A 14,982-nucleotide genomic window follows, 5' to 3' on the forward strand; every position below is an offset into this window, starting at 1 on the left:
GGAGCGGTAGCCACTCTCTATCGCACACAAACAAACATGCACGAATATCCCCAACTGGGGTGGCCAGTGGGAACATGACTGGGTGTACAATAGCAAAGCCACTGTAACGCTGCTGTTTTTATTTGTCAGCCAGCCCCCTGAACCTGCAGGGAACGGTCAGGAATTTGACTCATTGTTTCCCATTGAGCAGCGCCATTGTGGGAATTCACAGCACTCGGGCACAATGGACTCTGGTTGGACCAGGCTGCGCTGTAATTAGAAAGAAAAAGCTTGTCTCTGCAACTGCAAAGCTATCTTCGAATGCATGACTTAACAGAACAACAAAGCCTGTATAGACACCGGGCTGGTCCTTACAATGGGAACTGGGAAAAAAAGTCCGACCATGGACATTTCGGCATTTGGCGTCTTTCTTTGCGAGTTTGCTATACGACCAACTGTGTGATTAAAATTGTTTGGAGATGCATTTGAGATGCTGGAACATTTTTTTCAATTCTCATCTTGGCTCTTTCATTCTTTGCCAACAAGAGTGTTTTACCTCAAAGTGAAAATAAAATAGACATCGCTGGTGACAGATCCAGTGTGTGAAAAAGAGCGACTGGGGCTAGTCTAGAACTTGATGGATGATGATTGATGAGACAAGAGGGGGTTAAAGTTCACAGGCTTGCCAGGGTTGTGTGTAGTGTATCAACAAGAGTGAGTGTGCTGAGTTAATCCACAGCTGCTCAAATGTTCTTAAAACAGAATTTGAAGTGAATAAAAATGCTTTTAATTTGCTGTGTGTCATTTTGATACAAACTTTGTTTTCATTATGAAACATTTAGATACGTTTTTAAATTTTTGATATAGTAATTACTTTTGATGTAGTCAGATCAGTGATGACTGACATCTCAATATGTGTCCTGGGATAAATAGAGCAGCACTGCGTATGAGGGTGTTCCATAAATCACCAACAACACAAGGACACTGACCCATTTAGGAATGTTCGACTGTCTCTGATAAGTTAAGGCCATTTTTAGATATCGCCCCTGACATGTTGCTGCTGCAGCATTCATCCATATGCCTGATCCCATGCGGCAAAAATAAATTTCCTCAACGTTCCAAATCAGCTGATGGGTTTGCAAACCATTTATGTTTGCTGTACGGAAGAGCAACTGATAACCAAATAAAGCATCTGAAACATAAATTGTGCAAAACTGGTATTGCTACCGTTTCTTGTTACTTTTAATAATTATCTGCACAGTTAATAAGGCTAGAAAATAACAGCAAAGAGCTGAATGCAATTAAAAGGCGAAAAGAAAATGTGCTACTGTCAAATGAATGTGCTAACTGCACACACACTAAACCAAATCTAAAGCATTGAGTTAACGATTTAATCACTTTACACGGTAACATTTAGACCGTAAAAAGATTCAGATTAAAATGAATATAAATGTTCAAGTGTGAAAAGTTGCATTGGCTGTAACCAAAAACACATGAAATTTTTATCCACATTTGGAAGAGGCTTGCTTTAATCCTGAAGATATCTGATGCTATGTATGGCTTCTCCTAATTTGACTTGACTTTGACTAGAGGCTATCATACAAACACTAAATGTTTACAAACATAGCTAATCTTTGCGCCCATTGAGTATCATGTTTTATGGCTTCAATGGGACAGATGCTTTAGTTCAGGGGTGTCAAACTCGTTTTTTTCGCAGGCCGCATTGTAGTCATAGCTTCTTTCGGAGGACCATTATGACTGTCAACCCAAATAAATGGATGAGCAATCAATTAGCAATCAATTTTACTATACAGTAAAAGCTACAAACTGACAAATAAGTCATTTTCAAATCAGATGAGTAAAAACTGGTCAAATATTAAAAAAAAAAATATTATTAAAAGTGAAGACAATTTGCAATTCTAGTAATGACACACGAATTTGATGCACAATTTGTCTTCGCGGGCCACATAAAATGATGTGGCGGGCCGTATCTGGCCCCCGGGCCTTGAGTTTGACACCTGTGCTTCAGTTCAACTGATTACATATTAACATATTTGTATAATCCAAGTCCTTTCTAGAGAAGATCCACCTTGAGAATGTATGACCCACTTATCTAGTTAAGACACAAAAGGAACACGTACCTTTGAATAACGCAAAGTATGAAATACATGAGTGACTACAGGTTGTGTGTGTGTGTGTGTGGGGGGGGGGGGGGGGGGGCTGTGATCATGCTTTGTCTGATGTGAAGAGCATGGGTGAGTCATCATCATCTGTAAACGACAAGTGTGAGTGACTTGTTACCTGCAGGCCAGGATGGGCATCCGCAAGTACACGCACGCAAACAACACTGTTGCACTGTGGTATTTAACTGCTCATTCTAATTAAAGACAACAAAGACATATGCACACAATTAAATCCCTCTGTATAAAAACACCCCCCCCACCTATTTCAGATGATGTGTGTTTGTACTCTTGCCAGCACCTGCTGTCTGTTTCCCCCCTACAGCTATGGCACTTAACGAAAGAGCCAATCGGGTTCGTGTTGACTGATAGCAGTTAAAACAGGGCTGTGCATACACAGTGAGAGGATGGGGGGGAGGTGACTGACTTTGCTAGAGTATATGCACCAAACAAAAGACAAGGTAAACATCAGTGGCCGCCACCTGTGATATGAGTCATGAAAACAGGTATTGGATCTTCGAATAACTAGGCTACGCTTCGGGATCAAGTTTGACCTGCATTATAATTATTTATGTACAACTTTGGTTAACTGTCATGACAATGTTCAGTGACAGGAAAATTGTGACTTCCCTGTCACGGGATTTTTTATAATAAAATAATGAACAGATTTATTTGCTGTACTAAAGCCCTGCAAGTGAGCAACTTGAAGTTTCATGCTCAAAACATGCATCCATTCATTCAGGCTATAATGGCCACGGTTATGGTTGGCCTTAAGGCTGACTCAAGAGACCTTCGGTTCAATGGAGGAGGAAAAAAAAAAATCAAACATTCAAGTTCCATATATGTCAGCACACACAATGTACATGAAGCGTGATAATCAGAATAGGAGCCTGCAGAGAGCAATAACTTTTTCCCCAACATGTGATTAAAATGGATCGGAAATAGTTCCTGTGTAAATCAGTAGAAAAAGTAGAGCATTAAATTGTATGTTATCTGAAGAGGATGATTTTAAAAAAACAGTGCAAACAGCAGAATTCATTCAGTCGGAGCGGAAAACTGGGAAAAGCAGACGTGTCTCGACATGCTCTAAACAAGCCGTGTTATGGTGTTCACCCAGTGCCCGACAAAAGCCAACTGTGGCTTCACAAAGCTAGCCACTGCAAATAGCTTGACTTGATTATACCATAAAATCATGGTGGGATCTTGGCGAGGACAGTATTTGGTCAGTGGGAGGACCATAAAGCTTATAAAGGCAACTTGTGGCTCCAACATGAAAGCGAACACACCCTGCTTGTTTTGACTGCTCATCCTCAGAGCAGCAAGTGACTGCATTCCGAGCTCATTTCAGCGTAACTGCACTAACAATGTTTTGATTGCAATAGCGACACAGGCATACCAAAACCCCTATTCAAGGACACGTTTGTTTTACTAGCAGTCTGACATATTCAATATATTGGGAACCAGTTCAATCACACGACTGGCAGAGCGAGCCAGGCATGCAAACGGGTTGACACACACGCTTGACTTCCTTGCACGAGAGGTCACGTGGCATGTCGCCCGTATTTGCACTTGCATCAGATGTGCCACCTGAGGTTGGAGCGTTTATTCGTGGAGCTTAAGCTGAGCCACTTCACAGGCCAATGCTCTTAAAGGAGACCGCAGCCAAATAGCTCGCAGGTCTCACTAAGCAGAGATCATCTACGTGATTTGCAATGCACAGTGTACATTTGAATCAAACGCCAGCAAATCGAAAGACGGTTGGCAGGAACATCAGGGAACGCTATCTGTTGGGTATGAATGCAAATGTAATATACAGCTGATAAAAATGTTTGAGTCCCCAGCAGTGGTTATACAGCTCACACCAAACTGTGTTAAATTAGCATGTGAATAGCATCTCTAGCAATTGAGGAATACGTTTACATGCAGTCGATGTGAATTTATAGTCAATTATTTGGGTTAGGGTCAAAATTCTGTTTTCTGTGAACTGAATGTGCATGCAAATTCTAATTTACATGACTGGATGGACAGATACTTTTGTATTTAAATATCCCGATTGAAACGGCGACGCAGACTACCGTCAATAAAACACATTATTTAAATGTTCCTCACCAAAGGAATAAAGCTGTAGGTGTGTTGCTGGGAGCCCCGCAGGTATTAATTGGAATTTTAAAAACTCGAATAAGGACATATTCGAGTTTTTGTGCATGATTACATGACCCGAAATAAAACCCGAATACTGCTAATACTTGGGTTTGAATAAAAATGCGGTCCATGATGTTTTGATGAGTTTCTTCCCATTATGGTGGAAGTTCTGAAGTTGTAGGCTGGAACACCAGTCCGTGTGAGAAACAAGGCCGTGGGGGTGGCGGGCTTATATGTAACGAAGGCCATTGCTCCCAGTCACATCTCCCCAGGGGGAATCCTCTTACAGCACTTCCCCTGACCTCTAAAGACCATTTTCTATAGTAAAGCAACACAGGTATCTGCCCATCAATGGAACAATAGCTTGATTATCAGGGCTGAATGACTTGGTGACTGGAAATTCATTAATGACAAAAGGTTGACTTGATTTTAGAGGACGTCAAGAGAAAAATGTACTGGTCCATCTATTCTTGCTTCGATGAGGCAGTCTGCAAAAGTTGTTAAAATTAGGAAAAGACGGAAATATTTGGGTTTTATCCATGTTTTTAAAAACCCAAACAAGAGCATATTTTATTTGGGCTTTTGCACACAATTACATAGCTTTTAAAATGGTTATTTATTTATTTTTCATTTATTTATTTATTTATTTATTTATTTATGTTAAGCCTCAGTCTGTGACTAGGCTGTGGCTAAAAACTCTATGACTCTTTAAATGTGAAGAAGCGTGACGTGATCATTTTCCAAGGGACTTTTCCAAATCTTCAGAAAGTGTTCTAATGTATGAACTTAAGAAAGTGTGACCTGCGAACTAATCTTATTCTTATTCAAAGCACAGACGACTCAAAGAGTAAAGCATACTTGTCACGTTTGCCACCTCTACGAAAAGCTTAATTGCCTCCTTGGCACTTTGATGTTAGTTGAAAAACAGGAATTATCTACATCTTGACGTGGGATGCAAATTGTGTTTAAAACCATATTCATTGCCATCAATGATTCGAGTCAAACCAGTTTAGTTAGATGGTGTAAATATAAGGCCATTGGGTTTACTGGATTGAGGTGCGTACTTGGTGATTTATTCAAGCTCAATTCATCTACTATAAAAAATAAATTGTCACTACTGAGTACTCTCTGAGTCACGTGTTCAAGTTTAGTTTCAGCTTGTTAAAATACTGGTTAGAAGCCAGCCGGCTATTACACTGGAGTTGTGCAGGTTTGCATGTTTGGAATGCCTTGTGAAAATTTGGCAGGCTTACCTGCAGTAACAATGAACAAACAAAAGGGTAGTGGAAAATGTTTTGTTAAATAAAAAAACTATTCAGCAGCTTTTGCCAACTCTTCAACAGCTGAGGCTTCAACCATGTAGACTCGCAGTGAGCAGCACAACATGGAATATGCTATTTTTTTTCCAACTCACCTCATCCTTAAATTTGTTTTGCAACATTTTGTCATAGTATTTATGATGGATTCGTAAAACTTTATCACATCAAAATGGGTAACACATGACAGATGGCGTGCTGATCACCCGACACCTCAAATTGTGGTGGAGAAAACACGCTTTAGGGCATCACGAGTCCGCAAGACAAAAGACGACAGTGTTGAAATTGAAAGAACCAATTGCGCTTTCACTGGCAATAAACATCTACCAGCTACTGCTTGATCTCCCCCAACAATGCTAGTGATTAACAACTGCTTCAATACACAAAGAACTTCCTTGTCCCCTCGGACAAAAACCACCTGAGGCAAATGACAGCAAATGCATACAGTATTTGTGTGAGTAAAACTCAAAAGCTGTTTAGATGAGACTGTTTTAGCAAAAACTATGCTGGATGGATGAAAATAACAATTGGGCCATTTCCATGCAAATGCTGAAAATAGAAGCATGTAAAAGGCTTCAGTCACATTCTATACATGAAAGGAGGAACACATAACTAAGTGTTTGCGCTTCTCCAGGAAAGTGATTATAACGTTGCCAAGTCTTTTTCATTGCAAGACTTTTCATACAATATACAGTGGACCGACATACTGGCTCATCACTAACAGTGTTTTCTGTCATCATTTAGCAGAGTGAGACATGGGATTGTTTAGACAACGTTGTTCTTTGTTTGTGTTAGTTTTAAAAGACGGCCCTAAAAACACTGCTTTTGCCATTGGAATAGCAATATAAAGCAATCTCCACTTCCCAATATCATGCAGCCCTAGAAGATATTGTATGCTTGTATTTATATTTTATATATTTATTTCAACTTGCTTGTACATTGTTGACATACGTTGTTTTGTGTTCCTATCAATCCATTCATTCATTATCCGAACGTCTCACAGGAGTCGAAGGGGATGAAACATTTTAAAATGTTTGAATCCAATCCATCGATTAATTGGTGTTATTGATTATTAGAAGAATCCTTCTCACTGAGTTTTCAGCCCAAATGATGATAAGGGATTTTGGATGAGAGCTTTCGCTTACTTTTGAAATTTTCCTAATATAGGAGTAGCTGTGATAATTGCATCATCACTAATATGTATATTTCATAGCCTTATGATTGATTTCAATTAAGATTGTATTGGTCCACGATAGTTTCTGATGTCTTGGAACATCAAAATGCTGAATATAATACACCAATAGAAAGCAGCATAATGTTGAGGAATAATACATTAACTTGAAAGTACCAAAACAAGAAAATGTTTTTTTTTTTTAGATTATTATCTGATTATTATTATCAGATGCCTGGCTGTTCATTTTCTTGCAAAGAAACCTGCAGACTTTAGTGCTGCTGTACTCAATTTCCCATCATTTAGGTATGCAGCGATTAAACAAAATGATGCTCCCGTCATTTGTTCACCTTATTTGACCTGATTTGTCATGCCCTGAAAAAAATTGTGGTAATTTAAGACCAATAAAGACACCGCTGAGTCAGATTTTCAGGAAGACTTGCAGCAATGGGCCCTGTGTCAACTAATCCCCCCCCCGATCCATGCGTGTCCTGGCTGGGCTTTTTTCACTGAAACTAACCCCCCTCCACACAATCCTTTTGAGCCACCGATTGGCTTTAAGCAGACTACAATCAGCATAGTGAAATTAAGTCAATTTAACACTGTGTGCATAAACTTTTTTTTTTTTTTTTTCATACAAGTCACATCAGTCATTCAGTTCACACCATCAAAAGGGAGCAGTGAATATTTTCCATCCATACCGCACATACCATTTGACATTTCTCACCGCACATAACTTTGCAGTGACTGGAGCCAGGTAGTCATTCGCGGTAGATGGCAAACATGCTACCGGGTACTAAAGGTGTGTGTACAAGTAAAAGGCCTTTAAAAATGCTTTAATGCACGCGAACAATTGGGAAATTCTTTAAAGCTGATTTTGCACGTCATAGATGTGATTTAGAAGCCGGTTTCGTGGTAAATAAGCAATGCATGCATTTTTTTTTTTTTTTTTTAGTCAAGATGACAAATGACAGGGTACCCAGTATTTTGCCCGCAAGTTGAGCTATATCGGCATGTTTGTTTATAGACGCAACCTAACTTTCTGCAGATGGAATATAAACAGCAACAAAACGCAATGTTTGCTAATACGCGCAGAAGTAAAGCTTCGTTGATTGACAAGTGAAATGCTATGCAGTGACGTCGTTGGGTACTGTTGTCACAGTTTCTACGAAACTAGCAACCGATAAACGACGGTTTTGACATATAGACGTTAATATTGGGCAACTTTATGACAAATACATATTATATTTATATAATAAAGTCAAAGTGCATTAATAGGGCTTACCTTTCATCCAGTCTACAACTTGCTTTGGGGTCCACTTCGTTATCGGTTCCATGGCTTCTTCAGTCGCATATACCTGACAAAATATTTTGAAGACAGTATCGGATCAAGAGTTAAGTGTCAACTTGGCTGTCACATCCTAATAAAAACTTTGTTTTCATTCTTTGAGGCTGTGTATCTTCATTTCCAAAACAACTTGGAAAACGCAGCCGAGCAGGATTGAAATCCCCCACATTACAACTCTTCATCTGTCCTGTGCGTGTGGGACCGGTGCTGCCTTCAAACACAAATCGGAAAAACCTAAACAACAAGGCCACTAAAGTGCGGTTGTTTACCCTGTCGCTTGTATAACTAATAAAAACTAATAACTAATAAAATAGTTCCGTGTATGAAATTACTCTTCTTAGCAATTATATTTTTAAGCGCATAACCGAACAGTTTGTTATACAGCCTTGAAATCAAGTTGTCACTAAGGTTTACGAGGTACTACAAACGCATCGCTGTGACGTTTTGGAGTATTCATCCACCGGTCTTATTTGAAAGTTGAAACTGGATGCATGTTCAATTAGTATTCTATTTCACGCTGCGTGCAATTACTCGAGACGTTTCATTTTGCGTAATTCTAATGATATTTAGGAGTGTCATTGAAAACAGCAAGTGTATAATTTCAATTTTACTATTTAAAAAAAATCCTCCATACTACGCTGCAGTGCGGTCAGAAAGCGGGTCACTACTTCTCCCTGCTGGTGATCAACTGTACTACAGTATTAAACTGATGGCAGTGGCAAGAATTATCAAAGTACAAATACTGTTTTACGATACTTAATTATACTTTTTCTTGCATTGATATGTTACATGAATGTTTATTTTTGTCTGATAACGTTTACTTTCTGCATTTGAATATAGATACATGTAACTTAATATCTACTCACTTTGTCAAAAATATGGAGGTAGATTTGGGTCAAACGTTTTGTACTTCAAAAAATACAACTTGAAACTGAAAATAAACAGGTTGAACAGATTTGAACAGAGCGGAATTCAGGAGAGGGCCACCCTGACAGGATTAAGGGACTTGAGATTGTGGAGGTGAGTGGGTCTCTGCGAAGGAAAGGAAAAAACTCAGCACCAGATGAAAAAACAGAAGTACTGTAAGTAGTGTTTCCTGATGACTTTGTAAAATTTGAATTGAAACAACAAAAAAAGTCCCTCATGCTAAAAGTCACTTGAAAAGAAATTTTTTCATGAACTTCCTTGTATTGTAATGCAACATTTATTTCTGACTCATGATCCAGAAAGTACATGCATGACATTATCCGCTATATTAACACTGGCCAAATAATTACAAAGATAAATAATGGCAGGCAAATGAGGTACACCAGCACAGGATGTTATTCGTTGTGCTATCTAGGAAGACAAGATATGAAGGGCTCTTTACCTTGTTACAATACAAATACTGTAAGTTTACATCCTCCCCATGAATGATTTATTCTATAAACATTGAACAGACTAACCGTAGAAGACAGAATGTCACATAATCTGTAGTTATAATACACGACCTGGCGTACATGTCAAAAGACTAAAGCTGCAGAATCAAATTCAAGTGTATGTGTCTAAAAAGTACTTTATCAATTTAAATTTAAATTGAGCCTTAAATGCATGATATATACCTTTTACATACAATATGTGAGTTAACATCTACATTTGTGAACAAAATGCACCTGTTCCTGTAATCAGGGGTTAAATGTCAACATTGTGTCTCAAGTAATAGGTAAATACATTAGCAATATACATATAAAGTAAAATTACATGTTTGCCATTGTGTTTATAGTATTGGCAGGTCGGGCGTTAAGGTACTCGAGGACAAAGATCTGTAAAATCTTGTTGAGGTTTTCAATGGTGGATCGGTCCAGGTTCTGCTCATTGTCATCAAATGTGTGCCACACGGCGGGGAAAGGGGAGGGAATGAGGTGGAGGATGCGTACACCTGCCAAAGAAGCAAAGGATGAGAGTTCCTCATCAGTCGTGAACCGTATGAGAAAACATATTTGAGTAGCCCACTGGCTGGGGGTGCGTACCTCTGTTCAGGAATGGTATATGATCATCTTCAATACGGCCAACAGGTCGATCTGGCCAGAAATATTCCACTTCATCGGGATGATTTTGGAGTTGATTCATTGAGTGTAGACGTTTTTCTGCCCACAAAAAGTACAAAGTGTACACTGTTAGATAGATATACAGTGATCCCTCGCTACTTCGCGTTTCGTTTATCGCGGCTTCACCACATCGCGGATTTTTTTTCCAAATTAAAAAAAACAATATAAAGTCAAAATAAAATTTATAAATTGAGGAAACATGTGTCTAACCTTCAGTACAATGTAGTATTGCTCCAAATGTTCGTTTACACTCCTTTAGAAGTCCATTTTCCCGTTAGCACGATCGCAAATTAGCATCTTTCCACTAACTCGTTAGCCTGCCCAGTACTTCTTGTTGGTGACTGTACTTTGTGGATTTCACTTATCACGGGTGGTTTTTGGAATCAATTATCCGCGCTAAACGACGGATTACTGTAGAGTAAAAAATATGACTAATATTACTAGCCCTCATTAGGGTCACCAGTGAGCTGAAGATGTTTCCCAGCTAACTTTGGACAAGAGGCAGGTCAACGAGTTCCCAGGATGTGCTAAATGTGACGACAGCAAGTTTCTCCACTGGTCTATGACAGGCTGAACCAGTGTGGTGGCTTATTACTTTAACTGATGTGCTATTATTATTCATCACCTATGTTCTGCAACCGGGACAGCCAGTACGTTGTGGTTTGGAACTGGTTACCAAAGCGTGGACTTGGGGCCCCAATCAGGTCCAACAACAGAAAAAGATCCTGGAGAAGAAGTAACACAAGAACTTAATTTCTCCAAGATTGCACACCGTTTGTGCACACGTGTTTGTGTTTTTGTGTAAGTGTGTGTGAGGGTAAGGAAACATACAATCCCATCCAGTTGATTGGTGTCTGTTTCTCCTGGAGGATGCGGGGTGTTTTGCATCTTCTGTGCTAAATGACGAGAGCCATACAAAGAGTCTTGAGCGGTCCAGTGGTAGAAAGCTTCCTCTCCATCGAAGAAAATCAATTGCAAGGTCAGGTTGGGGAAAGAAGTCTACAAGGGGAACAAAGTGTCAGCAGTTGTTTACAACACTATTTTAGATTCTACACGGTTTGCTTCCCTCTAGTGGACATATTGTGCTAAAGAAAATAAGCAATGTATTATTGCTTTTGCTGTGTAACATGGTAAACCCAAATCCCATTGCATCAATAGTGGAAGGCAATGTTTTAATCACCACTTTGAATTCTAAATAATTGATATCTACTAAGGAGGTCAGATTTTATTTTTATTTTTTATTGATTTTATTGGAATATTTGTTGAATGTACTTGGTAATGATTATCATTGGGGACATACTATAGCTCAAGTTTTGTTTTTAATCAGAACAATTAGATGCTAATCTAAAGTGGGTTTGTTTTGTTTTGATGTAAGCTTCACATACCCCCCCCCCCTCAAATCTATTTAAAGGTGATGATTTTGAAGGATTCTGCCTAATGTCAGCCATATGCACTCTAGAAGCAAACTTATTTGCATTCAACTGAATTTCACTTCTCCTCTTGGACCTTTCTGATAGACGCCTGAACACCATAAACACAGACTTTGGCTGATCTCTGGCTGTCACTGGGCTTGTCTCTGTCCATCCAGTGGAAAGATGCATTGGTGAAGCAAAGGGCAAAGGAGCAGGCGGCATGAATGTTAAGTGTGTTCTTCATGTGATTGACCAGGGATGGGATAGGGAAATTTAAATGCTGGAAGGAGCCACATTTTAAATATTGACAAAATATATGTATGTGACATATTTAGAGCTTCCACTCTACATTTTAGAGCGTGTGTTTCTTCAAGCGGCAAAGTCCTGTCTCACAATTTCTGTTCTCGTCCTTCCCGAAGGTATCTGAGAGGTCAAATTCTTCCACCCTAGAATCAACTAACCATGCAATTATGGATATTGCTTTGTGCACTGGGGCAAAGTTGAGATGGAACAAAAAAGAGAATTCATCCCACAAATGTATCCTTCTTTTTACGTTGCTTCTAAGCCACAAACATTACCTTTTGAGTTTTTAGCTCTTCATTGAGGGCTCGTGCCAGCTCAAGCATCATGGCGCATGGCACAGCAGAATCGGTGGCTCCCAGAAACACCTGTTGGTGGTAATACTTGGAGTCGTAGTGACAGGCCAGAACCAGGCGGCGCTTAGCTGATGGATTGAGGGTGGCAATGATGTTGGTGAAGGGTAATGGGCCGTAAGGTGTCTGTGACGTGAACGTATCCTCCGTTACTTCCCAACTTGCTCCAAGGGAACCCAGGGTTGCTTTAATATGCTGAAATAAAGAAACAAACAAGAAGCATTATTATTGCTTTGTTACTAATTGATCATGTTTTGTCCCTATTAGAGAGAATTAATTGTAATACAGATACATATAAAATCAAAATCCCTAATGGCGTAACAGTTTATTGTTACCATAGCTGTGATGATCAAACTTACCTGCTGCACCGCTCTGCTGCCTGGGGAGCCTGGATACCTGGTAACAAGCAATGGCCTTAGGTCCCTTTGCCACATTTGGGTCAGGTCTGTGTGTGTCAGGGCCGTCTGGATCTCACTGGGTGTAAGAGTGACAGCTTGGTGCTGTAACTGGACAAGAGCAAAGTGTTGTTTTTTTGCTTGTTAGCTCCTTGATTGATTCATATATTGTTTGGGGGAAATGTGGGAAAAAAAGTGTCCACTGCACTGCTGCCTCTGGTTCCAAAATGGAGTTACAGATAAATGGCTATAAAAACAGCATGGGTACTCAATAGATGGATACACCAAAATTTAGCTGCTGTCTGTTCCTGAGGTTTGAAGACACATTTATATTAGCACATCTTAGTGTACCGTTGATCATTGTGTTGGCTATTCATTGACAAATGTTTTCTTTAAAGGGGAAGTCAACCCTAAAATGTTCTTAATAATAATAATAATAATAATAATAATAATATGTATTAAAGTCCAACTAGTCAAAATAGTGTTCAGATGAATGTTTTATTTGTGGAATATGAATTAAATGGGCAAATGCACATGTTTTTATCCCTCTCAAGAAGCGGCCATTTTGCCACTTCTTGTTGACTGAAAATGACATTATACTTGCAAAGTCTCAGGTCACAACCTATCACAGCTATGAATGAATAAATATGGTAGCAAAATAAGGTAACCAAAAATAGTAGAACAGTCAAAGTAAATCAGTTATCCACGATACTACTGCTATGATCATAATATCAAAAAATGTAGTTCCGCTTCCTAGCTATGTTAAAACAACATGGAAATTCCCTCGCATTGTGCAAGTGTACTACCTCGTGAGTGTCTGACTGACTGAGAAAGAGAGCTCATCAGTATCTGTGCAAGTTTGCTCAGCGGGAGCTAAAATACAATCATATTGATTCCTCTGGTTCCAGTTGTTCACTCAGAATTGGTCTCAAAGTTCAAGCTGCAGAGAAGCCTGGTTGTCTTGGAAACAGACATTAAAACCCAGCAAGCCAAAGACGATCCATCTCGATTGATTCACTTTCTCCACTCTTTCCCTTGGTCATATTCAGAATGCAGTCGAAATTAGATTATTTTCTCACTAATAGCTGTAACAGAAAAATCCTGATACGGAGTTACAAGTAAATGGCACATGTTCTTCCCATTTTTAGGCCATTTAAAAAAAAATGTAAATTACATTACTTTTATGTTTGGGAAAGAACCTGAACACACCCATATGAAAAGATACAGTCATAATGTTAATTTGTTCCTTGTCGCTTGGTCACCAAAGGTATGTTCTTTCGTAGATCCGTCCAAAAACCGGTTTAGGTTCTATGACTGCAATGCAGAATACAGTGCATACAGTATTATTATGCGGTTGGTTACATGGCCCTGAACCCTTAGAGGGTTAAAGTGGGGTCCACTTGAGATCTATAAATACCAAGCCCTGCAATTGGAAGATCAAAGATGATGACAGAGCTGCCATAGCAACTACATGAAGGTTAAAACCACAAGAATATGAGAAGCAGGAATGTTGTAGCGTAAGCTAGGCCATGTTTTGTTTAAATGTTAAAGACTCCAACGTCAATTTGTTTGGCACTTCCTTTTCCTACACTCGTACATGTACCTAAGGCTATATCCTTAATACCTGCTCATGCTTAAGTTATAAATGCTTTAATAACGATTAATAAGCAGAATTCATTTTTTTCAAATTAAATCAATAAATAAAATAAGGCATCATTTACAAAGCACTTAGAAGACTCGTTCTAGCCCCCTTTTATTATTCTAATTATTACTATCTCAAATACAATCACTAAAATCATTTTAATATTTGAGAGTGGTGTTGTAAGATCCTAAAAGAACTGTTATGACCACAATGTTGAAATTTAACACGAATACACCGATCAATAATACCGTTTCATTTGAGTGTAGTTGGAGCAACAGATTTAATTGGCTTACCTTTTCTTCAGTCCAGGGAATTCCATTAGAGCAGTGACTGAGTGTTGCCCAGATGGCAACAGTGGCAAAAAAACGCATGATAGAAGAACCGTGGTCCCACACAGCCATCGTTTCTGCGTTTCTCTCTCTCTCTCTTTTTTCTCTCTCTACCACTTCAGATCATGTGAAAGGCAGCAGGGAGAGCGTGTGTGCGCGAGCGCATGTGTGCGTGTACGAGTGTGCGCACACCGATTAGTGATCGTTTTCCCCATCCTAAATTGACAAAATATATAAAATAACCCCTTCGTGCCTCGAGTACTTCAACTGCTGTACCCCCAATTGCTGTTTTCCATAAAGTCACCATTTATTTTCTTAAGAAAATTCT

General features: G+C 39.2%; 2 protein-coding genes across 5 annotated transcripts in view; both read right to left on the bottom strand.

Annotated features, from left to right (window-relative positions):
• The window catches only part of LOC148385500 (connector enhancer of kinase suppressor of ras 3-like), a 34,094-nt gene extending 25,665 nt beyond the window's left edge, over positions 1-8,429 (bottom strand). For 2 of the 4 annotated variants that reach the window (XM_088401386.1, XM_088401383.1), the window contains exon 1: positions 8,074-8,429. In XM_088401386.1, the coding sequence (XP_088257512.1) occupies positions 8,074-8,125 (52 nt within the window). In that variant the 5' untranslated portion in view covers positions 8,126-8,429. Of the gene's footprint in view, positions 1-7,498; positions 7,617-8,073 lie in introns of those variants that run through there. The other 2 variants (XM_088401382.1, XM_088401384.1) reach the window with 2 other exon arrangements.
• Positions 8,430-9,321: 892 nt separating this feature from the next.
• On the bottom strand, positions 9,322-14,871 carry qpct (glutaminyl-peptide cyclotransferase). The gene is made up of 7 exons (XM_088401000.1): positions 14,619-14,871; positions 12,648-12,794; positions 12,214-12,483; positions 11,055-11,222; positions 10,849-10,948; positions 10,146-10,262; positions 9,322-10,054 (listed from the first exon to the last, which is right to left on the bottom strand). Exons 1-7 carry the CDS (start codon positions 14,724-14,726, stop codon positions 9,873-9,875), a joined length of 1,092 nt encoding a protein of 363 aa, XP_088257126.1. The 5' UTR covers positions 14,727-14,871; the 3' UTR covers positions 9,322-9,872.
• Positions 14,872-14,982: the final 111 nt, after the last annotated feature.

This window comes from Syngnathus floridae, chromosome 16 (genome assembly GCF_059516105.1).
Source record: "Syngnathus floridae isolate MCC-2025c chromosome 16, RoL_Sflo_1.0, whole genome shotgun sequence".
Taxonomy (NCBI): Eukaryota; Metazoa; Chordata; class Actinopteri; order Syngnathiformes; family Syngnathidae; genus Syngnathus; species Syngnathus floridae.